General features: G+C 46.9%; 1 protein-coding gene across 1 annotated transcript; it reads right to left on the bottom strand.

Annotated features, from left to right (window-relative positions):
• Positions 1–714: 714 nt before the first annotated feature.
• ehd1a (EH-domain containing 1a) lies at positions 715–21,900 on the bottom strand. The gene is made up of 6 exons (XM_030367508.1): positions 21,131–21,900; positions 13,198–13,295; positions 7,899–8,140; positions 6,301–6,471; positions 5,176–5,340; positions 715–2,131 (listed from the first exon to the last, which is right to left on the bottom strand). Exons 1-6 carry the CDS (start codon positions 21,517–21,519, stop codon positions 1,586–1,588), a joined length of 1,611 nt encoding a protein of 536 aa, XP_030223368.1. The 5' UTR covers positions 21,520–21,900; the 3' UTR covers positions 715–1,585.
• Positions 21,901–26,954: the final 5,054 nt, after the last annotated feature.

Raw genomic sequence — 26,954 nt, 5'->3', positions numbered from 1 at the left:
CACACACACACACACACACACACACACATTTAGAATGCCCAACGGGGGGGAAAAAAGAGCATTTGAATTATTCAAATCACTCCACGTTTGTTCAGATGACAATATCGCTTCAGGGCAACTCTGCCAAGTAGGCTACAAGAAGGCCTACAAGATATGTGTGTGTGTGTGTGTGTGTGTGTGTGTGTGTGTGTGTGTGTGTGTGTGTGTGTTTGTGTGGGTGTGTGTGTGAGAGAGAATCACTTTGTTAAAATGGGTGCTTCTGAAAGTCCTCAATTCAATAGATGTTTCTCGATAGATAAAAATCGTTTCACTGTAAAAATGCCCCTATTCTGCTGGTTATTCCAGAGCTGTACTTCCTGTCTGTTCAGTCTTCAATCCACCAACCATCGCCCTTGCAAGGAAGCCACTTGGATTTAACGGCGGCTGCGGGATTCTGCTTAACGACCAACCGCTAATATTGGTCAATAGAGGGCAGTAGACTGCGTATAATAAATGACTCGTTTTCCTTCAAAATAAAGGTCCCAAGGAACTATTTGAATAAGGCAGGAGACGATTTAATGATCTGTATGGGCCACAACTATGTAAACATAATGGTTTAGCTAAATTAATTGATACTACTGCTACAAATACTTCTTCTAATAATAATACTACTTCGAATAGTATTATTGAGAGTACTACTTGACTGCGATCAGTAAGGGATCCGTACAACAGTGGTGATGGTAAATATTTCCTTTTTATTTATCTGGTAAAATAACAAAAAGGGAAGCATTTGGAAAGAGGCTCAAAGTTAACAGTCAGGAAATACAAAAATATAGATAAAACAGCTGACTGGATTCCTCGCTTAGCTCCTTCTCGGCCCCCTCTCTCTCTCTCTCTCCAAATGGGAAAAAAAAACGATTTTTCTTTGGATCAACATATAATATATGGACTGTATATTTATGAGACATCTTTTACACAGGATGAACAAATCCATGTCAGATCCCAGCATGCGGCCGGACAGGAATCACAGAATGATCCGGTACTGTCCTCCAACAGTTGGCAAATGACCCCCCCCCCTCCCTCCCCAGCTTCGCTTGTTTATTTTAACAGATTACTACACACTCGTCCCTTAATGCACAAAGCCCTCTCCCCCCCCCCCCCCCCATCCCCACTCAAAACCCTCCAGTCTCTCTGGTGTAAAAAAAAAAAAAAAGAATCACAGCAATTTATCATCCTCCTCCTCCTCCTCCTCCTCCTTCTCCTCCTCCTCCTCCTCCTCCTCCTCCTCACGGTGAAGCCTGGGAACGCAGCCCCCCACCCCTCGCCCCGCCCCTTCAGGTGTGGTGTGGAGGTGCGACCTTGGAAGCCTCCCTCACTCCTCCTCCTCCTCCTCCGGGCCCCTCCCTCACTCCTCCTCCTCCTCCTCCTCCGGGCCCCTCCCTCATTCCTCCTCCTCCTCCGGGCCCCTCACTCCTCCTCACTCCTCCTCCGGGCCCCTCACTCCTCCTCACTCCTTCTCCACCGGGCCCCTCACTCCTCCTCACTCCTGCTCCAGCGGGCCCCTCACTCCTCCTCACTCCTGCTCCAGCGGGCCCCTCACTCCTCCTCACGCCACCTCCTCCTCGTCGTCCACCAGGCCCCTCTTGGAGGGGGGCACGAGGTGCTCGGGGAGCTTCCCCGGCAGCTCGTGGCCCTCCAGCTTCACCTTGATCAGGTGGTTGGCCAGGGCGAACTCCTCATCGTCCAGGAAGCCGTCCTTGTCCACGTCGGCCAGCTTCCAGATCTTGCCCAGCACCGTGTTGGGGAGCTTGGACTTCACCATCTCCTTCTTGGCGGCGGCGCCCGACACCTTGCCGTTGATGGGCGACAGCGTGTAGAAGATCTCGTCGTAGGTGGGCTTGTCGCGGCCCACCACCCACTCCATCTCGTCGATGCCCTCGCTGGCGCCCTCGCCGTAGCCGTGGCCGAAGGGCCCGTTCATGGTGCCCTCGAAGGCCCCGCCCTTCACCTTCTGGCTGGGCATGTCCGCCTCCTCCTGCCGCACCAGGATCATGAGCTTGGCGATGTCGTTGGCCAGCATGTCCTCCACCGCCTCCAGCAGCTTGGGCCGCAGCACGGGGAACTTGGTGAAGTCCTGGCCATTCAGCAGCTCCTGTCAGGAGGAAAACAGGAACATGGGTGATGGAAATAGATCAGTTGCCTGCGAGAGGGGAACCCAGTGCACAAGAGGCAGGATGTCCTGACCAACCAGGAAAAATAAATCTCCCCCGCCCAGCCCTGATGGGAAGGCCGGGGGCCGGAGAGAGGGCAGAGGGTAGAGGGCGTCTCGGGGCGAGGGTCAAAGGTCGCTCCGTGGAGAACACCCGACCCATTGTGAGCGGAGCTGAAATGCCTCTCAGAGGGATTAATTATACATAAAGTGTACTTTGCGTTCCACTCGCCTCACCGGAGTCTATTTAAGAAACCTCTGAAGCCTCTTACGGTTTCTTCCTCTCAGGTCTTTGAGAAGCTAGACGTCGTCTGACTGAGAGGCGCAGTGACACTGCTCACTGCTGCCGCCGCCTTTCATCCAAAATAGATTCACGCTTTTGTTTTTCGACAGAGATAAAAATGTAGAAAATAAGAACATAAACCCTGTAATGATTTGATACGTGAGCGGAGGGGTAATCAAGGAGGGAGAGTGGGCCTGGAGAGTATCGGCTCTGAGCGTGGAGACCGCTGCGGCTCTACCTGGCCTCGACACAGCTGCCAGTGGGTTTCTCATTAGTGGAGGGGATAAGAACACGTTTAGGTCATGTCTGCTCTCTGTGGTGGTGAGGCTGGGGCCTGAGACACCTCCCCCCTGAACTCATGAGGAGGAACCACGACCAACGCTGGATAGAGCCGGTGGGTTCTTATCTTGTTCAGTATTTAGAGTAAAGAGAGCCAATCGTAGTATCCCTGTTCATTTAGGGCCGGGGATTAAAGCTTGGAATTCCTCGGTCTGTTGGGATTTCTCCTAAGTGACTCTCAGATGAGACATAGTTAAATTCTTCGAAAAATCTCATCTCATGGTTGAATCACTCTGGGCTGGCTGCAAAGATAATAATCACACTGCAGGTGTAACAATTATGATCGCAGGCTACATAATGTACACTACCGTTCAAAAGTTTGGGGTTACTGAGAAATGTCCTTATTATTGAAAGAAAAGCACTGTTTTCTTCAACGAAGAGAACATTAAAGGTCCCATGGCATACTACTTTACGGATGCTTTAATATAGATATTAGTGGGCCCCTAACACAGTATTTGAAAACATTCCCGAAATTCAGCTGTGTTGCAGAATTACAGCCACTACGAGCCAGTCGCACATTGAGCTTTCCCCAAACGTGCCGTTTCGGTGTCTGTAGCTTTAATGCAAATTAGGAGGAGAGAGGCGGGTCAAGGAGGAGGGCGGGGGAGTGGCCCTAAGCAGCTTGCGGCCACGGTACCATGCGCTCGGTTTACAGTGGATGTATTGCAATGGCGAGGCACACACAGCCTTTGGCAGTGTTCTGTAAATATTCTAGAACACTCCGGATGCTCCGGCGGGAGTCCTGAAGCTCTATATGTAAATAATATCATATTATACATAGATATCTATATTATATAATATCACGGCCAAAAGCTGTGTGCGCCTCCAGACGATATTAGGGTGCGGCAGGCTCAACGATGGCTGAGATAACCCCAACTACAGTCTCGTTGTGGAAATACCAGAGACGTCAAAGAACCAACGTGTTATGCCCAATAACAGCAACAGCAGAACGGTTATCCAAATAACAAAAAGGTGTACAACACCTTTGTTACAGTGAGTGTACACACACACACACACACACACACACACACACACACACACACACACACACACACACACACACACACACACACACACACACACACACACACACACACACACACACACCTCATTGGCGGGCAAAATTCTCTGGGCTGGCAAGGCAGAGAAAGGGGATGTGACATCTCCCCATATGACGACAAAAATTCCAAAACGGCACGCGTGAGCTTTGTTTATTCGAAGGCAGAGCAGAATTCCTAGTTCTCGTTTTACACGCAACAACATTTTTAGCTACTGGGGGAGCATAGATTGGCGCCGCTAGGGGAACCTATATTAATGTTAGAAAACCTCAGAAATTGACATTTTCATGCCATGGGATCATTAAATGAATCAGAAATACAGTATAGACATTGTTCATGTGGTAAATGACTATTCCATCTGGAAACGGCTGAATTTTAATGGAATATCTACATAGGTGTTAGGGGTGGGAAAAATAATCGATACTTCGATGCATCGCGATTCTCTCTAGAACTGTTCCATCTCAATGCAGATGAATTAATTTGCTCACCTGCTGCATCATTCTGTTCCCCAGAGAGAAATCATTTTAGTAATTGTAAATTTTTTAATTTATCTTCAGTTAGTTTCATTTATTGGTCAATCTGATTTGTCTAGACACGATTGCGATTCAGCCTATGCATAGCATGCACGCAAACTCACAGCCAGACACAAGAACTCCTAATTCAAGAGGAGCTTTTTCTTTAATGACATAGAAAAGAAAGATTAGAAAGAAAAGATAACAAACCTATTTTTTACATACTTCAATATTGTGTTGTAATGCAAGATGCATTGATTATTGCATTGTTCATAGAAAGTCATATTTGTGAATGAAACTTTTTCTCTAATAAAATATTAGATAAGTTAATTCATCTGTTGATGTCTTTAATGATCATCTCAAAAGTACGAAGTGATTAGCAAACTCTGAGTAGCAAACCCAGATGTGTGTGTGTGTGTATATATATATATATATATATATATATATTTGAGAATCACGCATCGAAATGTACATAAAAAAAATTGTTACATCGAGATGCATCGATAATCGTTTTACAATCAAATCGTACAGAGGCCCTTTCTAGCCATCGTAACTCCTGTGTTAATGCTACATTGTTTAGCTGATCAGGTTGAATGCTAATTGATGGTTACAAAACCCTTGTGAAATCAAATTAGGACCAATGAAAACTGTTGATTAAAAGTGTGTGATTTCATTGAGAACACGAAATTGGCATGGTGACCCCAAGCTTTTGAACGGTAGTGTATATAATGACCTAATAGCATTTATGCTGATAAAGACAACAACACTAGAGCGAACATGACCCTGGTGACCCACCTGCATCTTGGCGAGGTTGGGGAAGTCCCCGGGGGAGATCTGGTGCTCCTTCTCGATGCGATGGTAGATCTCCGACAGGTTGGCGATAAGCTCCTTCTTCTTCCCGTCCTTCCCGAACATCGCCGGCATCTCCTTCTTCAGCGAGCTGATGATGTAGGCTTGCACCTGGACGCCACACACACACACACACACAAAAGTGTCTCATCATCAATCACTTTTTTATGTCTGTGTGTGTGCACACAGAGTGCGCGCGGATATGTTTTGAGGAACTTGTGCCCTTCCAAGCCCAACAGAATATATTTCATTGATTATTTAGTTGTGTGACTTTGTTTAAAACTCATTTGGATGATTTAAAGGACAAATCCGGTGTAAAATGGATCTGGGATATGTTTAGTATGATAACGAGTCGGAATGTTCATTTGGGAGCAAAAAAGCGTGCATAGACGCATTCTTAAGTGGCTGTTTTTAGCCGATTCTACCAAAACGCTATAAACTTGGAACGATGGGGGCATGTGTTATGGTAAAAACTAGATCGTTATTTTACCACTTAAAAGGCTAGAAGTAGCCCGACTCTTCTACTTCTTCTATACTGCTCTCTTGGTAGTATAATAAGGGTCTTAACATACCTATCGAGTCTTAAAGATAAGATGGCGTCGATGGATGAACTACTGAAGGTATTGTGTATAAAATGTCCTTTTTAATAAACAATCTTTACACTTACAAAGTTATCAATGCCTCGTTTTATATGATAAGACCCTTATTATACTTATGAATGCGTATACATACGCGTTTTTTTTGCTCCGAAACGAACATTCCGACTCGTTATCATACTAAACATATCCCAGATCCATTTTACACCGGATTTGTCCTTTAAAGGTACAGTTATGATTATTTCAGTTTAATTTATGAGCAGATGATGGTGAAAGCTCTGCATGAATTACAACTTTTCCACACGACTTGCCAACAAAAGTATCAGTTTTGAGCTGAAATTCAAAGACAAAAGGGCAGATATGAGCCACACTTTGGAGATGATACTTTGCCTAAAAGGGCCGCTATGAGGCGTGATCGATGCGAGGGTGATTGATTTACAAAGGAAACGCATCACAGCCAGCGGTGCGTCTGTACCTTGGCGAGGCGCGCCCGCTTGATGAGGTCGTTGAGTTTGCGCAGCGCTGCGTTGCGCGGCAGCGACTGGATGTCCAGGAACAGGTCCTGCTCCTCGGCCTCAAACAGCTTCCTGTTGTCGGGCACCAGGAGGGGCTGGGCCCAGAACGACCCAATGTAGACCCGCACCACCTAGAACAGCCAAGGGGTGGAGAGTGTTAGGGTACACACACACACACGCGCGCAGGCACGCACTGAGGGAAGGAAGTTCAACCCATTGGGTGACATGCCATCATGACAGCATGAGCGGGTGTTTAAAAAGAAAACACACACACACACACACACACACACACACACACTTGTACATCAAGAAAGTCCAACAAGTCTGGAGTGGAAAGTCTTTGCAAGACGATACTCAAAGTCAGTGAATTATTCTCCAGGGGTTCCAAAGGTTGGTCAGTGTTAATCATGGCCCGATGGAACAACCATTAACGAACCCTCTGCCTCTCCCGTGACATAAGGTGAAGGACACCGATCCACGGCACTATAAAAGCAACCTGCAAGAACCCTTGCCCTGCATCTTTGAGAACGCCGTTTCCGCCACATGGTTCGAACACAGGTGCAAAGCCCCAGCACTCCATGAGAGAGCGAATCTTTCATTAAGTCGCCCTCTGGATACTAAACATGTCAGACAATGAGCTTGTTTTTGCATAAACAGGATAATATTTGTTTTGTTTTGTGAATGTACAACCGGTTCTCCAGCGTGTGCTCCGCCTCTCCTTGGATACAGAGAGGCCGTCTATTAATAACCCCGCCCCCCCGGACCTCAGCGGACCCAGATCGGGCACCCCGGGGGGGGCGAGGAGTGAAACAGCTGATATCACAAGTGCTGTTAATCACTGACATAAGAATCAGGACCGCATGTCAGGGTGCGGCTGCACAGAAACCAACAGCTCCCAACAACGACTGTACCAACGTGAAAGTCACGCAGGTCGCGCCGGACGGCTCGACGCAGAGGAAAGAGCACAACAGAGCCGAACGTGCTCTAACCCTCGTAGTAAAAAACAAAACAAAAAGTTGTACCATCATGGCACGGACCAGTTCCACGCAACCTTCAGAAAGCCTTTTTAAGTGACTGTTGGTACGGCCCCAGGGAGACCAGCCAGCAACTTGAACAACGAATCTTCTAGGCCTCTAGGCCTAGAGTGGAAAACAGAAGAGCCGTGCTGCTAGTGAGCAGCGCTAGCAGAGATTCCAGTGTATTCGAAAGGGCATTGTTTGCATTCCCCAATGGGGGAAATTGACACTAGGCCACCAGCGGAACACACTCGATTCTGGGCTGCGGCGAGGTCATTGGCTTCTACTTTTCCAGCCTTTTTGTTTTTCATACTATGACAGCATAATCCAGTGGTCTGCCTCCTTCTCCACTGTTAACCAGCCTGAAGCCCTGGATACACCAGCGATTGCTGCGAGGGGGGGGGCAGACTATCAGGGCTGCTAGGGAGCAGTGGGCGGGTTTCGGGGGCGGGGTATGGCGAGGTGCTGGCGGGGGGTGGGGTTGTGGTGGCGGGGGGGGGGCTGTGGTGAGGTGGTGGCGGTAGGGTGGTGGGGTTACGTACCTCTGGCGTGTTGATGATCTTGCCCAGGGACCACATGAGCGCGCCGTACACCCTCATGAGCTGCTGCGTGCTGATCTGGTCCGCCTTGTTCAGCACCACGCGCATCTTGTCCTCGTGGTTCTTCAGAGCCCGGATCACCTCCGAGAACTCGTCCGAGATGTCCAGCTTGTGGGCGTCGAACAGCAGGATGATGCGGTCCACGCGCTCGGCGAACCACTCCAGCACCGCCGCAAAGTCATAGCCTGGGGAGGGGGGGGGGGGGGGGGGGGGGGGAAGATGGGAGGGGGAGTGACGGACACGTTTTTAATCCACCTCGGCTACCAGGTTGGCTTAGCTCAGGAGGTAGTGCCGGTTGACTTGTAAGCGGGTGACTTGTGACCGGGAGGTTCCTAGTTCGATCCCCGGCTCCTCCTAGCGGAGTGTGGAGTTGTTCCTGAGCGAGACGCCTCACCCTAACTGCTCCTGATGGCCTGGCTCACCCCCTGCGTGGTTGACTCCGCCGTCGGTGTGTGAATGGTTGTAAGTGGCTTTGGATTAAAAGCATCTGCTAAAGGCCCTGAACGTAAGTGTAAATGTCAGCTGAGGACGCCCGCTGTTGAGACACTGCCTGGCCTTTCATGCCGGCTCTTGCTCTAATGTGCCTCAGAACAGCAAACCTGAAACCGGAAACGGGTTCACTTTAGTCTGGAGAATTCTGCTGAGCTGGTAACATGATGAATGAATGGTCCCTACACAGTAAGAGCCAACCGCTTCTTCAGGCGCTACGGAGCACGGTTATGATTAAATAGCCTATAACAGTATCAGTATCAGCTTTGGAAACGGGAGTAGAAGTCTGTGTATTTGGGATCCATGCTGCCTAGTCTTTGTTAAAACTCAAGCCTGAGCTGACTGGATGAGTGCAGTGTTTAAGCACGTCTTTTCAAGATAGACTCACTGCGTTACGGACGGTAGTCATGCCTACGAAAAACAAAATCATGGATGAATTAATGATTATACACCAAGACTTCAGACTTTTTTTTTTGGTCTTCAATGACAGAGATTCTATAGATTCGTCTGTGTTGCACCAAAGCCAATGAATGCAAGTTTATTTTGGACATTTAGACATATTGTTTAGACATATTTAGACATATTGTTTCAAAAGGCCAAAACATATCAAAATAAGTGAATGCTATAGCGAAAAAAATAACACAGGGCAGTAGCTATAATATAAAAGTTTAAATTCCAAGAGTTTTAGTGGTGTGAGAAAAGAGAAAGTACGGGAGGGAACTGCGGTTCACAAGGTGAGTTCAGCACTTAATCTATCAGGCATCTCGTTTACGGCCCACTGCTCCCTGCAATGTGACTCGTCATCATCACAGATAAGCTTATCTCAGAGAGAGAGAGAGAGAGAGAGAGAGAGAGAGAGAGAGAGAGAGAGAGAGAGAGAGAGAGAGAGAGAGAGAGAGAGAGAGAGAGAGAGAGAGAGAGAGAGAGAGAGAGAGAGAGTTTTCAATATTCATGTCAGTGAATAGTAACCACTGGTTACTAAGGTGTGTACACACAAATTTCGAATGCAAGTTTCACCCTGTGCTCATTCAGAAACCACCAACGTTACTCAAGGGTGGACTTTGTATTTTGACTGATTCTCAAGTGAGAAAGAGAAAGCAGGGAGTGTAAGCGAGGCACGGGACAGTGAGTGAGAGGTGGAAAAATACTGAACTATGGTCTTGATTAGTCCTCAGCTAAAGAATGCAACTGCTCATAGAGCTCATCTCGGCTGTCTTGCAATCAGCGCCAGATCTGATGCACATTCCGACCAGACTCATGGAACATGTACATGTGGGGGTGAGAGACAGGCAGAGACAGAGACAGAGAGAGACAGAGAGCACAGAGACAGAGGCATGGAGAGATAGAGACAGAGACAGACAGAGACAGAGGCATGGAGAGATAGAGACAGAGACAGAGACAGACAGAGACAGAGAGCACAGAGACATGGAGAGATAGAGACAGAGACAGAGACAGACAGAGACAGAGAGCACAGAGACAGAGGCATGGAGAGATAGAGACAGAGACAGAGAGCACAGAGACAGAGGCATGGAGAGATAGAGACAGAGACAGAGAGCACAGAGACAGAGGCAGAGAAATGGAGAGATAGAGACAGAGACGGAGAGAGACAGAGAAATGGAGAGATAGAGGGAGAAGTCGAGATACAGAGGAAGCACGAAGGGACGTTCGAGTCCAATTCACGACAGTGGTTCACCACAGGGCAGCCAACATGGTTAGCACCAGCCGATTTAGTCACCACACAGAGACCAGTCCTTTAAGGTATTCCTCTGACTGCTTGACGACTGAACCACGGTAGTCTGGCCTGGCCTGGGCAGCCCTGGGAAAAACTTGCATTATATAGTTAAAAGTGCAGTATCGTGTCTGTGGTGTTCATTCATCTAACTGCTTTTGGGTCAGTTTACAACATTAGGTCTCCCATTAGGTGAAATATCTCAAGCAGTTCGATATTGTATCTAATCAAATCAGAAATTGAATAGAATCAGATCCTTAAAGCAGAGAGAGTCTCAGGTTGATAGAGAAAGTGAAAGAACGCAGAAGAGAGAGGGGTGGGTCGGAGGAGGGAGAGGCTGGGAACCCCCAGCTTGTGTGTCAGTGAGTCAGCCTGAACGTGTGCAAACCCCCAGGTTCACAACCCCTCCTTCATCGTAGGACGAGGCGGAAAGTTCCCAATGTGTAGAAAGAGAGAGGGGAAGATTTGTAAAATGTAGACAAAGCCACAACAGGCGGACGGACAAGACATGTGGGAGCCACGGCAACACTGGGCCATTCTCCTCCTTATGACCCACACTCACAATCAAGTCCATTAACCCCCCCCCCACACACACCCTTGGAAGATGAAGAAACAGCTGTTCCCCTACCCAAGCCTCCCACGGGCATCTGCCTCCTAAAGCTGGCGTGGACAACTGACGCCATGCATACTTGTGCATGTATTTCCAGAGATGCGTCCGTGCTCCCTCCAGCCATACACATACACACCCTATATCACAGCACCCAGCTCCTCCACACCCAAACACAGCTTATGGGGAAAGTTCTAATCCCATCCGTTCCCGGCGCCACTGTTGATATTCAACATATATAAGGGTTAGGGGTCGGGCATGGTGCAGTTGACGCACACATTCTTTTGATAGAAGATATTTCATGTGTTCCATCTCAGCCCATGGGAGAGGGTAGTGGCATGGGGTGGGGGGGTGTTGAGGGTGAGGATATCAGCCTTAAGGTATGAATCTCTCGTTAACCCACACACACACACCCACACCCACCTCAGCAGCCCGACTTGTTTAAAGTAGGCAAACCGCATGTGGGTCTCACTGGGCCGGTTCGGTGGCTGTGTTACTGTTTACACAGACAACACACTTTGACTGAGAATGAAATTATTATGCGTCTGCATGGACAGCTCGGTGTCGCTATGCACATAATGTGTGGCTCCTGTCGTGTATGAATATACCTAGACATCCAGAGATAAAAAAACTGCGGAATGGGTCCGTATACCATATGAATGCCTGAATGGGTCACCTTCGACAAAAACAGTTTCTCTTTCTCTTATCAGATGACTTTTCAATTGTCTGTGTGTTGACAGTTGCTGCATTGGATTTCATGCCTCATTATCCGTGCCCTTCAGTGTGGTTCTCTCTCCCCTTCCCGTCTCACCCCCGTTCATGAGACATGGGGATTACAGGGCTGATAGGAAGTGAAATTATCTGTGCCTGAAATTATCAAATACATTCGAAGACACCATACACACCACCATTGCCTTTCTTGACAACAATAAAAGGAGCGGAAGTCACACACCATGTAGCCGATGCAACAACACGTTGCAACAACATGTTTTTATTGCATAAAAGTGTAAAGTGCTACCCAAAGCGCGTGCAAAACGTTTTCAGTCGGAGTCCCATTCAGACCATCCTCAGTGCAAACATACAAAGCTGAAAGACTTCCTTATATAGACTACGCCTAGTTGGTGCAGACATGTCAATCAACAGGTCAGGTAGGGTTTTCGTGTTGACTAGACTTTTTAAAAAGGCACCGCTCACCTATTTTCACTTTTCTTGACAACATACATGGCCAAGCTCAAGCCTGAATTCATGCACCACGCCTGAACTCTATCAGGCCTGGAATTATTAGAGACAATTGACAAACTGTGAGTAACACCCAGCCTGTGAGCAATGAATGGTGTCTGCATGCATAAGCGTATGTGCGTGTGCTCGTGTGTGTGAGAATAAATCACTTGCTTCCCTACTGCGGTTGTCAAGTTTCCTGCGATGGAGTACGCAACAGGTCTAAAAAGGAGAAGAAAAAGAGTTCCTTAAACTTTCGGACACTGTTCTTGGTTCATCGACGGACTCGCGGAGAAAAGAGCTGATTGTTACGGTTTCTCTGAGTGAAATACAATCATCATGTGCTGCTGAACCACCACAGGAAGAGGCACGTGCAACGCTGTTATTGAGATGAGCAGGAGACATTGGCTTGGGAACTAACAGAAGAACAATGATCAAATCTAGGGATGCACCGAAATGAAAATTCTTGGCCGAAACCTTTTTGGCTTTTGCTGTTTTTCATTCATTTTGCATTAATTTTTCACCGTTGCATAAATCAAACAATGGAATGTCATTTATAAACGTTTTTGTGTTGCTTTTCAATAAATAAAAAAAATTACAAATTGGATACAAAATATTTATTTAACACTTAACGGTTTCTAACATTCCAGCAGACCATATAGCAAGAATTTAAGAACAATGTACCTTTAAATAAATGAGTAAAAATCTGTTTTTTACATTTTTTTTTTATTCAAAATATAAATGTTCATTGTATTTTTTTCGGCCTTTTTACTCCTTTGGCCGAAACCGAAAATTATGTTTTGGGCCATTTTCGGCCGAACATTTTCGGTGGCCAAATATTCGGTGCATCCCTAATCAAATCCTATTGCCTTTGGAATTGAAATGGATACAGATCTATACACTAAAAATAGCCTTCGGCCTCGCGTGCAACATCATCTGCATAATGTGGACCTCTGAGTGATAAAGGCAAAGAAAATGGCGACGGAAGAATAGGAGAAATGAATCTGAGACCGAAGCCGCAGCTGGGTTTAAAAGAACAGAGAAGACTGAGCGAGTGTCGAGCGGCTGACTTGGGGTAAGGTGTAGAGAGGAAGTGGTGAGCAACCGTTAGACTTTGACAGTGTGTTCGGCCTATGGTGAGGGAGAGTGCTTGAGTGGGTGATGGTGTGCATGAGATTGTGCGCACGTGCAAGGCTGACCTCTGCTGATCCTCTGTTTCTCCCCCGACAGGATTCCAGGAGTATCAATGATACTGATACTCTCCAGCACCGCGTTAGGCATCTGCGCGCACATGAACCTGCAGAGACACGAGAGGACAGGAGGACAAGAACGAGAGACAGAAAGAGAAAGTAAGAGAGGGAGAACAAAGCAGGGTGGTTTGGTTAATACACAATATCGTTAACATTAAAAGAAAGAAGATTCAACAGACTTTATGATGGCGTGTGTCTGCACCAGAGCGTGGAATGCCCCCGCTGTAAAAATGGAAAAAGCCCTGCTGTTGAAAGACCAGGCGGGGGGGGGGGGGGGGGGCCTTCCTGTGGGAGTCCGACCCAGCTAGGTCGTGGAAACAACTCTTCGTCCTGATTTGTGTAGTGGGTGTGTAGTGTGTAGTGGAAGACCAATCATTGTGATGTAGCCATCCTCTCACACACACACACACACACACACACACACACACACACACACACACACACACACACACACACACACACACACACACACACACACACACACACACACACACACACACACACACACACACGATTTCTAAGGTTACAGTAAGACTAGATGTGTGTTTACATTTCCATGTGGACAGGCTTGGGAAAACATGATGGGAATGTGTTTTGTTCACATTATGGATCACTGAGCTGTTCTGCTCTGTTCTCGTGGTGCAACTGTCAACAGGACGAAGTCTTCAATCCGAGACCTGCCTTGTGTTTCCTGACTGGGTGCGTTTGTGGCAGATTGTTCACCTTTAAAAAGGGATTGAAAGACTAGGAAGGAGGCGAGAGGAAGGAGGCAAGAGGAGGGAGGAAGGAGGCGAGAGGAAGGAGGCGAGGGGAAGGAGGCGAGGGGAAGGAGGCGAGGGGAAGGAGGCAATAGGAAGGAGGCAATAGGAAGGAGGCAAGAGGAAGGAGGCAAGAGGAGGGAGGAAGGAGGCAAGAGGAAGGAGGAGGGAGGAGGGAGGCAAGAGGAAGGAGGCGAGGGGAAGGAGGTGAGGGGAAGGAGGCAATAGGAAGGAGGCAAGAGGAGGGAGGAAGGAGGCGAGAGGAAGGAGGTGAGGGGAAGGAGGTGAGGGGAAGGAGGCGAGGGGAAGGAGGCGAGGGGAAGGAGAAAGGAAGGAGGCGAGAGAGAGGAAGCGAGGGGAAGGAGGCGAGGGGAAGGAAGCAAGAGGAAGGAGGCAATAGGAAGCAGGCAAGAGGAAGGAGGCAAGAGGAGGGAGGAAGGAGGCGAGGGGAAGGAGGCGAGGGGAAGGAGGCGAGGGGAAGGAGGCGAGGGGAAGGAGGCGAGGGGAAGGAGGCGAGGGGAAGGAGGCGAGAGGAAGGAGGCGAGAGGAAGGAGGCGAGAGGAAGGAGGCAAGAGGAAGGAGGCGAGGGAAAGGAGGCGAGAGGAAGGAGGCGAGGGGAAGTAGACAGGAAGGAGGCGAGAGGAAGGAGGCAAGAGGAGGGAGGAAGGAGGCGAGGGGAAGGAGGCGAGGGGAAGGAGGCGAGAGGAGAGAGGAAGGAGGCGAGAGGAGAGAGGAAGGAGGCGAGAGGAAGGAGGCGAGGGGAAGGAGGCAAGAGGAGAGAGGAAGGAGGCGAGAGGAAGGAGGCGAGAGGAAGGAGGCGAGAGGAAGGAGGCGAGAGGAAGGAGGCGAGAGGGGTGCCAGCGGGTGAAGGTATTATTACGGGATGACAAGTGAAGCGTGGTCGACCGGGGGGTGAGGCCGGGTAGGGGGGGTTGGGGGGTTTGTAGCTCGGGCCACAAAGCAGACGATTGTTTGCGGCGCGCCCCGTGGCTCCACGCAGCGTGCGTTCTCTGGAGCGATCCAAAACTCTCCATAACATAAGCTGAGAACGGCAGCCAGGTCACAAGACCGGGGAAACCTGGCCTTTACATTCCTGCTGCAAAGACCAGTCAGGATGAACACACACACACACACACACACACACACACACACACACACACACACACACACACACACACACACACACACACACACACACACACACACACACACACACACACACACACACACACACACACCAGGGATGGATCTTAACTTTCTTGCCCAACAGCCACTGTGGCAGGTAAAAAAAAAATCTACCAGCCACTCATCTTTTTTACCAGCCACTTTTTATACGCTATATATTTTTTTAATAAATGCGTACATTTTGAACAATATAATAGTAACAATAGATAAGGAAAGTGTTTTTCATACACATCTTTTTTTCCATCAGAAGTGATTTTTACTGTAAGTAGGTTCTACCAAGGAACTGAGTTGAAAACGTTACACTCTTACCGATAAACAACACACAGGTATCTGCCATGTTGTCATGTGTATTTCAAAGGTGTTTCGAAGTTTGGGGATAATTCATCTATACAAAGTATTTTCAATAAAAAACAAATTGACATATTAACAATGAAACAACATGCATGGCTACACCATCATAAGTCAATTAGTTTTTTTATATTTACATGTGACTAAATACTAATTTGTCCACAGACATCGTAACTAACGTATGATAGTAAGCATTATTGGCCCTTAACACTTTTTTTCTGTTCAATAGTCTAGATATAACTTTATCAATCAACTGTAGGAGAAATTTGTTAATGTTTGTCCCTATAAAACAATAATGGTAAAAAGAAAAAATACAAAACACGACGGTAACTGAGTAAGTCAAACCGTCCAATCTGAAGGCTCTACTTAACCACTCCCCCTACTCACTTCCACCAATGCAAAGCGAACAGAACTGAGTAGGGAAGGGCGTAGGCTAACTAGTTTGTGAACGACCCAGAGAATCACAACGCAAATTCAATGTGAACATGTATGAGGCTTTAATTAAATCCTGGACGATTTTGAAATTCCGCAAAACATGTCTCAAAAAGAGGGCATGTCCAGGCAAAAGAGGACGTATGGTTAGGCCTACCCTACGTACGGGAAACACATTTGATTCCTACCTGTAACACTGTTAAATAGCGGCCTAAATTGGTTGGCGCTATCATGGTAATTTCTCTGCTTGAGAAATACGAGGTGTGGCGTGTGAGCGTGTGCATGGGTTGAATTCATGGGGCAAGCCCCAGGAATCTCCCACTTCCGGCTTCCATGAAAGAGAACCAAACTAATTCACTAAATAGCGTTCATGCAAATCTAGCATTAAAGGTTAATTTAAGGAAGTTCTCTCCAGTCACGCTAAAATTAGTTCGCTAGTAGTAGCTCTTTAATTTGCAGCGTCAAGAAAATTCTGAGAAATCTGAAATGCTGACTAAATTCTCAGAATTCTGGCACTGCAAATTTTTGCGCGCTTCCATACCGCTCTAGATTCCCCCACACAGATTTTTTCCTGTAGAGAAACTAGTGCTGTCAGTTAAACGCGTTATTAACGGCATTAACGCAAACCAATTTTAACGGCGTTAATATTTGTATTGCGCGTTTAATTTTTATATTTTTAATATTTTTATATATTTTTTTTTTTTTGGCTCAAAACAAAGACGCAGTAGCCTGACTGCCATGTTCAAGGCAGTATGTTTGTATGACTATGTTCATCGTTTACTTGCACTATAGGCTTTTTTTTTGTATCGTCCTGTTTTGATCAGTATAAGCCAATGTTGTTATCAATAAAAAAACATTTGCACAAGGCAAGCCGATGCACTTCTCCATGTTGATAAGAGCATTCAAATTAGAAAAATGAATGGGACTAAGAAATCAAGGGATATTTATCATAGAAAAAAGAATTGTGATTAATCGCGATTAATCGTGAGTTAACTGACATTAATGCGATTAATCGTGATTAAATATTTTAATCGCTTGACAGCAGTAGTAGAAACCTATGGTGGAAACCGATACGCCCTCTTAACCCCAAAATGTTTGAGTCACTTCTTTGGAAGTAAATCTGTGCCATCGGATTTTGAAAATAAAAAGCCATTGAACTCTAAGCACTGAATATTTATGCACAGATTCAACGTCAAAAACTTGATTACGGACGTTGATTACGTTGAAATTCAAATCCAGATACGTTATTTCAATGCATAAATATTCAGTGCTTAGAATTCAATGGCTTTTTATTTTCAAAATCCGATGGCACCGATTTACTTCCATACACTTCTCCTTCGTCATGCTTAACTGATCATACCTCTCTCTCGTTGGTTACACAAATCTTACCATGGACACTTGCCGAACCCCTTTCAAATTTCAGCCAGCCAGACAATTCACGTCTGTTAATTTATGAATGGAATTCTGAACGTGTCCTGCCTCTGAAATAGCCTGGCTATAGCCATGCTGCCTTGCGAGCGATTTCATTTCGCGCTGCGAGGCAGCCTTCCATGGATTCCATGGATCCGATTTTCGCCTGACGGCAAGACGATGACGACGTCTATGCGACACACCCATCGTCTTCTTCCGAATTGCGTGTGTCTCACGCCGAATGCGTGAGACTTGAGAGCTGTTAGTTACCGGTATATTATCCCGGAAGTTGACAGTCGCAGATCATACAAATCCACCGGCAAATGGCGTGTGGCGGGTGTTAATTTCCATCCCTGACACACACACACACACACACACACACACACACACACACACACACACACACACACACACACACACACACACACACACACACACACACACACACACACACACACACACACACGGAGAGGGCAAAAGGAAAGATTCCAAGGACAAAAGGGAGAGTGAACTAAAGCAGAGAGCTGGTGACCAGTATAGGTGTGGCATTAGTTTACACTACATGCAGCTGTCAAAAGATAACACAAAGCGGAGTCCAATGTGTGCGTGAGACGGGGGAGTGGACCATTATCTCCTCGGGATCTTGGCATGGATTCTCTTCTCTGTCCTGTCTCCCCCAATACATCTAGCCTAACATTTTCCACCCATCTTTTCTAGGTTAGAGGAAGAAGAAGAAGAAAAAGAGAAGAGGGTCTCACTTTTTTTAATAAATGTGAAGAACTCCTTGGAGCTCATTGCACAACAGTGAGTCAGAGGGGCCCATGTTGAAGAGCGTTGTGGTGCCTCCCAGGGAGGCTTTTCCTCTCCAGTACCAGGAAAAACAGTGGAAGCCCTTCCACTGAGGTACACAGAGAGCACAGGGCAGGGGTCTGTTGTCACGTCACAGACACACGTTACTGGAAGTCACGCTCCGTCCTCAGTGACATATGAAGATCTTCCTCTCCTGCCCCCCCCCCCCCCCCCCCCCCGCTCTGAACACCCACCTTCCTCACGCTGACACGCACACACAAACAACAAACAGACACACGCACACGCACACGTCAAGCAGACAGGAAGGGGACTGCGCTGGCACGCACAGGGTTCAGTGCCTCTGCACGACATTCAGGAATCCCGTCCAACATTGTGGTTCAAGTTCACCGAAACGAGTCAGAGGGGGGCTCTCCGGTGTCTAAAGCCCCACTCCGGGTGGTTGGGGGGGGGGGGGGGGGGGGGGGAGAAAAAGTGCAGAGTCAGTGAGAGTCCAGGAACAACAGCGGGGCAGAGAGGACAGAGCGGGGCAGAGAGGACAGAGCGGGGCGGGGGGGGGGGGGGGGGCATCGCAGAGCGGAACAGAGCCTCTGCTGACTCGGCCCCTCCTGACTACACTGGCTCAGCAGAGAGCACACACACAGGGCAGCGCCGGCCCGCTCAGTGACGCTCTGACCAGCAGGCCGTGGACACGGGCTACAATGAGCGGACGTCAGAGCTATGGGCAGAGCACGGAGGGGACATCCAATCAGGTTTCAGCCTACAGCTGTTTGGAGGGCGAGAGATAATGCTTAGACCTTGAGACGGGTCGTGATGCAAGACGGGTCGTGATATGATTGGTATGAGCAATATGGGGTAAAACTGTAACGAAGAAAAGCAAAGATTAGGAGCGAGCTGAGGGAGTTGAAGGAGGGAATGCAGATTTCTCAATCCAAGGAGCTCGTTGTGGATGCAGGCTATCACCTGACTTGGCTCCGTTAACCCTCTCCATAAAATGACGGGTTATGGGATACGGGATGAGCAAGCTTAAGCTGGTAGTTGCGGGCTATTCTGCAGGCTGATCGTGTGTAGTTATAGTGCTTCATGACTCGACAACACTTGATAATAACTAACTGGGCCCAAAGTGCCAGCCTCACACACACAGAAAACCAGACTGACCCTATTTGATCCTGTTGCTGAGCCAAGCTGAGATTGGAAACAACTCCATGCTAAAGACTGTCGAATGTGAGGATTGGAAAAGGGAGAAAAAGGAAATAAAGTAGTTGGAGAGTGGAGACGGACCCTCAGTGTCGCTCCACGGCAAGGAACAGCCATTGTTCAGCGCGCTCGCACCAAGTGCTTTGTCAAGCCGCTGGAAGGGACAATGACGCCTGTTTGCGCAAGTCGTTATCTGCTTCCTTCTGGAGTCGATCAGAGTCAAACACAGGCCACACTTGAGACAAACTGGTCAATGAGGAAATGAGCCTGCTCTCAAAAGGGGAACAGTTTAAAATGGATTAATTTGGGGCATGAGCCTTCGTACAGTACATCATGCTGGAAATGTCTTGATTCATGTACTCTCCAGCAGTGGGATTCCCCCTCAGCCCCAAACAGCGACACCCGAGGAGGTGAGGAAAGTGAAACATGAGAATTGGCCCAACTGGGTTCAAGGGTGAATTAGCCTTGTTAATTTTCCTAATTCATCCTGCGGCTGAACAGCATTTACATTCTGAGTCTACAGGGACACACTAATTTAGTGCATGTGCGCGCGCTTGCGTGTGTGTAATCCAGCCATCTGTTTTGGTAGGATGCTCATGTAAAGGTGACACCAACCAGTGGGTTCGAGTGAGCGAGGGACCAAGAGCGTGAGAGCTAAAGAGAGAGCAAGAGCAAGAGAGCAAGCGCAAGAGAGAGGCCTATACAACCTCCAAGGAAATGAGCTCACATCCAAACAGCTTGTAGCCATGTGATGTCACCAGAGGCCTCAGCGTACCGGCCCATCTGTGTGTTTGGATGCCACACTAAAACACCGCCCAGGTTTTGAATATCTCTTAAAGCATTTGGTTAGCCATATCTTCTTTTTTTTTTTTTTACTTTGCTGCATCGAAAGTCCAAAATTGGAATACAAACCAACTTCCGATTTCCAAATACCAACTTCCGTCGACATTTCCTTTCCTCGACATAATAAAATATTTGGCAAAAGCGCAATTTTGTGTGCAATTGCATTTTGAGTGAGTCATAGAGCTTTGGGGAAGCTTCCAAGAGGTGTGTCAGAGACAGGGATACGAAATATTCAGCACAAAATAGTATACATTCTAAAAAAAAAAAAGATCTCATGAACTCATTGCTCAGAAAAACAACTTTGTGTACGTATAGGGATACGAAGGGTTCGAATCGTATCCAAAAGCAGGACAAGGTCATGTGGTCGCCTAGCAACATCAGAAACAACCTTTAGCATGTTCAATGGAAGACAGGACGGGACAGCCGGACAAAGCAGTCTGCCACTAGGTGACTCTTCATGTGCTTTACAAGAATGTTACTGCAATGCTCAGCCCAAGCCGGCTGCAACCTGGAGAGCTAATCCGCCCGTCTGGTCAGCCTGTGTAAAGACAGACTTGTACTAAGCCTTTCAGTCAGGGATGCTGTCCCCCGAAGATGGAGGGAGACACTTAAATAAGTATTCGAATGATGACATCAGGGGGAGACGCGTTACAAATGTCAGCTGGAAATTGTTCCAACATTATATTCGAGTTTTTGTCAGTTACTTGTAATGTTTTGATTAAATTCAGTGAAAATAGTGTCGTTATGAAGCAGTGTGAGTATTAGAGTTTGTGTGTGTGTGTGTGTGTGTGTGTGTGTGTGTGTGTGTGTGTGTGTGTGTGTGTGTGTGTGTGTGTGTGTGTGTGTGTGTGTGTGTGTGTGTGTGTGTGTACGTGTGTGTACGTGTTAGTGTGTCTGTGTACCTGTTGAGGAAAGCGTTTCCGAACGCGTTGAGTTTGCGGAAGGGCTTCTTGGGGTCCACCACCAACGCGTTCCCCGGGATCACCCCGTCCTGCTCCCCGTGCATCACCGCGATGAACGAGTCGGTGGTCGGCTCCGGTCCGATCCGCATCCCAGGGAAGTCCTGCTCCATGAGGTGTCGGATGAAGGTGGTCTTCCCGGTGGAGTACTGCCCCACCAGGAGCACCATAGGCTTGTTGTCGAAATCGGCATCTTCAAGTGCCGGGGAGTGGAAGTCGTGGAATCGATACGTGTCCTCCAGGGGGAAGAGTTTGGTCCGGTACAGCTTCCGCAGCCCCTCCGACACGTTCTGGAACAGCTCGGGGTCCTTCTTTCCGTTCTTCCTGAACATGGTGGCCTTGTTGTCCTCGGTTGAGACGACCGTGTCCGTCTGTCCCTGGGTCTGGGTCGGGTTTGATCGCGGCCTGGGACTGTCGCACCGTGAAGAGCACCCAGCTGATGTGAAGGAACGTAAGGGCGAGGTCTTCAAGTTTTGTCCCCACCCTCTTCTCCTCGAGTTAGCCTAGTAGCCAACTTCAGGTCAATCATTCACGTTAGCCGGGGCACTTCCTATGCTACGGCTCTGAAACTCATCCTATTTATGTTTAATGAATAAAATAACTCTCCCTGCACCCCGGGTTAAGTGGAAAGAACAACGTAATCCTGTGTTAGGGGCTCGGCTAACTTGCGAAGCTACCGGCTGACAGTGCTGCCAGATTGGGCCAGAGATCTGGCTTCTGTTCTCTGCAGCCAGTGTTGCTAGATTGGGCGGACAATCTGGCCCAATATGGCAACACTACCGGCTGACAGTTGCTTGACGGTCCATAAACGGAGGACACCACTCAAACACCGGAAAGTCGTTCGTTTTTCAAAATAAAGGCCCGGCAGGGTGAGCGTGGATCAAGATCCTCTGACCGCGCAACAACCTATCGTTACTCTTTGGACTCTTTAATCAAAAGTACATTATAACCTCTTCATAATCACTGAGTTTGGTTCTGATAAGAACAGGGAAAATGGTAACTTTTGGACAAATCAGAATTGGACACACACACGCCCACGCATACACGCGCGCACGCACACTTTCACGTACACACGCACACTTACTTATTTTAAATAATGCTTCCGAGTTTAGTTCTGCTACCACCAATCCTCAATTAGTAATATTGATATCATGATTATGATAATAATATAATGATAATAATACGCAGGCTCCATGCTTTTTTAACAGGGTTTCATTTTATTAAATAGCCTACCAGTAAAGTATTAGCAGGCTTAAATACACCTTTGCCTTTATGCTATTACAATACAGTAGCTACAATGTTATAGGTTACATGTTTCATGAATACATTATATAGTAGGTTATCGTTGATTTTATAATCTAATCCATATCCATTTACGATCATAAGTCTATCAAGCGAGAATAATGGAAAATGAGAATTAATATAACTTTAATACTTTTATTATTGCAAAAAGGAAATGCGTTCAGGGTGTAACATCGAACAAATCAATGAAGCTGATTTCAAAACCTAAAACATGACGCGTTGTGACAGTGACAGGGCCTTTGGAAACTACAGGAACCCCCCCGGCCGGCTGTGGATGACCGCGGGCGTCCCTCCACAGATAACAGCAGCTCCACTGGACACCAGACACTCATCCATATGGAGATGCTGTTACAGCTGGTGAGACCCACACTCCAGCTGCAGCACTGGGGTTGACATGCACCATAACCACCAATTGAGGAACACGTAATTACAGAGAAAGTACATCACCGCAGTGAGTGAGTGAGAGAGAGAGAGAGAGAGAGAGAGAGAGAGAGAGAGAGAGAGAGAGAGAGAGAGAGAGAGAGAGAGAGAGAGAGAGAGAGAGAGAGAGAGAGAGAGAGAGAGAGAGAGAGAGAGAGAGAGAGAGAGAGAGAGAGAGAGAGAGAGAGAGAGAGAACATTTCGTTTTAATTTCCCATCCGATAAACAAATTATTGACAATCAACATGCTGGTTGTACGGAGGCCACTTCCCCTTGTGGTTTGGGCTTAGCCTGCTATTGTATTTATGTAAGACGTTCAATGAATCCACGGAAATAGCTATGTGAATTACAGGATATATTGTATTTCATCTAATGGCTTTATTATGGCCATCAGACAAAGAAAGGCCCAGCGCCCGTCACAGAGAGAATACAGTGCTGTTAAATGTCACCAGACAACGCTGCCCTCCTGTGGTGACTAATTAGGAACCTTGCTGACTCGGCTCGACCGAATCATTTTATTTCCGATTTGGCATCTGAATCATCATGTGGTGATTCAACTTAGGCCATAAAACCCCTCAATAAAAATAGTAAGACCTTTGTCTTCCCTAATCTACTTTTATTGCTGAGCAGATAGCAACTTTCTCTAATAACGTACATAAAACCTGAATAATCGCTGGCTGAATAAAAGGAAGCGCTTTATTGGTAGTACCAGTAGGTAGTTGAAAGGGCCCACCACCCCCATCGCCTCCACCCAGAGTGATGGAGCAGGGCAATCCTGTCCCTAAATCATTTACTTACATGCGGTTATGGCACCTTGAATCTGAGCAACAGAAGAGTGTGCCCTGTAAAATTGCGAACAGCGTAGCTACAACAGTGTCTTGGATTCTCTTCCCTGCCTTGAGCTTTAAACCTTAACCCCTCTCCTGGCTGAATAAACAAAGTCATAAAGCAGTTTGACGGTGACCTTGACTGATAAGGCCCTTCGTCCCTGTTCATCTCGTTGCCCGACACGTACGCCTCCAGCTCTATCTCCCTGATCGGCCTCTCACTCACCCTCCCGCAACCTCAGTATGACTTAAGACACAGCGATGCCCAGAGGCCCATGAGAGAAAGACATTGTGCAGGTTAATAGATTTAGACTCTGAGTCCTGACATCATATCATATTAAAATGTATTTGGATGAGGTGCGACCAGAATACATTCACTAAGAAGGGAGGGCTTTCTCCAACTGTCCGGCCACTCTTTTAGGAAGGTTGTGAGAGCGCTCCATGGAGTTGCTGACTGGTGGTCATCTGATCTATATATCATAGTGTTACAGCACTGATGCTGTGGGGATAATGGACGCACATGTTAGTTCAAACACAGGTGCTGCTCATACGGCTGATAAGGCTGCATTGTCTTTGGTTACCTGTGCTTGTCTGGCTATGAGTTGCTTTCATACATTTTTTCCTACTTGGTTTTCATGCAGATTTTAAGTCCCCTTTCAAGCATGTGAATTAATTGAGGATTAAAAATGGCTGTGAATTAATGACAGAATGTCATCCCAATGATTAACGGTGATTTCACAACTTATCTCTGTAACCCTTAACAGAAGGATACTATTACTCAATAAGGACATACATTATAGCAAGCAGATAGACAGGGTCCTTTCTGTTTGCCGTTTTCTATTCTGACAACTGACTGAAAAGGATTCACTTTCCTTCTATTGTTGTCTTATTTTCACCGCCCCAGCTTAGTTAATCTTTAATTATTAATAATAACCCGCAAAACAAAATAAACGACTCTGAAACTAGAAATCCAAAACCTCTCATACACGGCATTATATTCAGTCGACAAGAACTAAACAGCACCTAAAGCATTAAATAAATTAATTTAATAAAGGTGAATTCATACATACCAAAAACACGCCTTTAGTTAGAAAAAAGAAGATAGGAGGTCTACAAGTAAAGGAGAGGAGCAGAGACGTGGAGCGGAGACGAGGAGGAGTGGCGGTGTGGAGGTGTCCCGTAGGTCTGGAGCAGTGGGGATTAAGACCTGCTTAAGACTGTGTCCAGGAGAAAGTCATTAATCATTACACTTGCGGTAAATATGTAACCGGCCCGGCCCATAAAGCACAGCAAACTGCATTCTGTTTGAACTCCCCCTGACACAGGATGGCCTAACATCACACAGCTTGAAGCGAGGCCAAAACCAGATGCAGGTCAGCATTTCCGATAATTCAAATCTAACCGCCTCTAGCTTTATACATATATATGTATAGAGTGTATACACGCAAACACCTTCACGCGCACACACACACACACACACACACACACACACACACACACACACACACACACACACACACACACACACACACACACACACACACACACACTTGTCATGACTATAGATAGGCCTAAATTAAGAATAAAAGTTTCAAATAGTTATAGTATTAGGCTTGAATAGCTATAAATGAGGTGGGGGGGTTAAGTTTGAAGTGTAGGAAGTTGGCATACGTTGAGGAAAGGTCAGAGAGCATGTGTGGTACAACATGGTCGACTTTTCCAAAGAAATACTCATGACATGGCAAGGGTCATGGGGTGTAAAAGTGTAGTTCACTCAAAACAATAGGAACTCTTCCACTCCCCTCGTTATGTAATGTCATGTGTGAGATTTATATAAGATCAATTAGAAATGTGAAACTGAAAAGGGTTTAACGTTTCCTGAGGGGTCTTTGACCGGACAGAATTACCAGAACAGAGGGCAGCTAGGACACAGGGAGTCTCTGTGAATCACTCGGCTCGTCCACTCCTCCGTACAACCTCTAGAGGTGTCCGACGCGATCACATGATACCTCTGCATCAATAAAAAAACAACTGCCTTTGGACCTAGATCACGATTGTTTTGGAGACATTGTCTTGGACTGTATAGCAATACACTGACGTATTAAGTTTGGTTTATGTGCGATGATAGCCATCTATATTGGGTTATATGAGAGAGTGTACTGGTGTTATATTTCCTTGATCTAATCGTGTTATCTGAAACATGATAGATGCTGAGATTGCAGGTTGTACTGGTAAACGTGATTGAAGACAGGTTGACTAGTGCTTAAAGACATTTGCAGTACAAGCGCGATGGCAACCCCCACACCAATAGTCTCTGTACGTACAGATTTACAAAACGTTATACTTTCAACTGACTCAGCCAACCTTAAAATAACATCCCATCTGACATTGTACTAATGCTACCAGTTTATTCAGCTAACTCGTGACCAATTTCAGACGCTTGAACAAACACTTCTAGGCTTGACTACGTGGGCTTTAATAGAAGCAGAAACAATAAAACCAATACAAACATAAAATAATGCTGTCACACCCAGTTTAGCACGCGCATGCCCACACACACCCACACATACACACACCCACACACACACACACACACACACACACACACACACACACACACACACACACACAACTACCCACACACACACACACTAACACAGACACACCACACGCACATGCACACGCCCACACACCCACACACCTCTGCTCAAATGTGGGCTGGAGACTAATTGCACTCTTTAAGCACTGAAAAATGTTGTCTACATACAATATACATGTCCAGGGTAACTTAGCAGTTGTCTATCTGGATTGGTTAAAGATCCCATGGCATGAAAATTTCACTTTATGACGTTTTTAACATTAATACGAGTTCCCCTAGCCTGACTATGGTCTCCCAGTAGCTAGAAATGGCGTTAGGTGTAAAACGAGCACTAGGTATCCTGCTCTACCTTTGAAAAAAGCAAAGCTCAGAGGCGCTCATTTGGAATTTTCCCTGTATGTCTTCATATAGCGAAATGTTACCTCCCCTTCTCTGCTTTGCCCGCCCAGAGAATTTGGCTTGCAAATGAGACAATGAGCTACGACTGTTGTACTCTTCTTTGTTATTTGGATAACTGTTCCGCTGATGGTGTCCTGGCGCATAACACGTCGGGTTCTCTGACATCTCTGGTATTTCCACAACTAGACTCGTAGTGGGGGTTATCTGAGCCGTGGTTGAGA

This window comes from Gadus morhua, chromosome 10, assembly GCF_902167405.1.
Source record: "Gadus morhua chromosome 10, gadMor3.0, whole genome shotgun sequence".
NCBI classification, from domain to species: domain Eukaryota; kingdom Metazoa; phylum Chordata; class Actinopteri; order Gadiformes; family Gadidae; genus Gadus; species Gadus morhua.
This window is presented reverse-complemented; position numbering and strand designations above follow the sequence as displayed.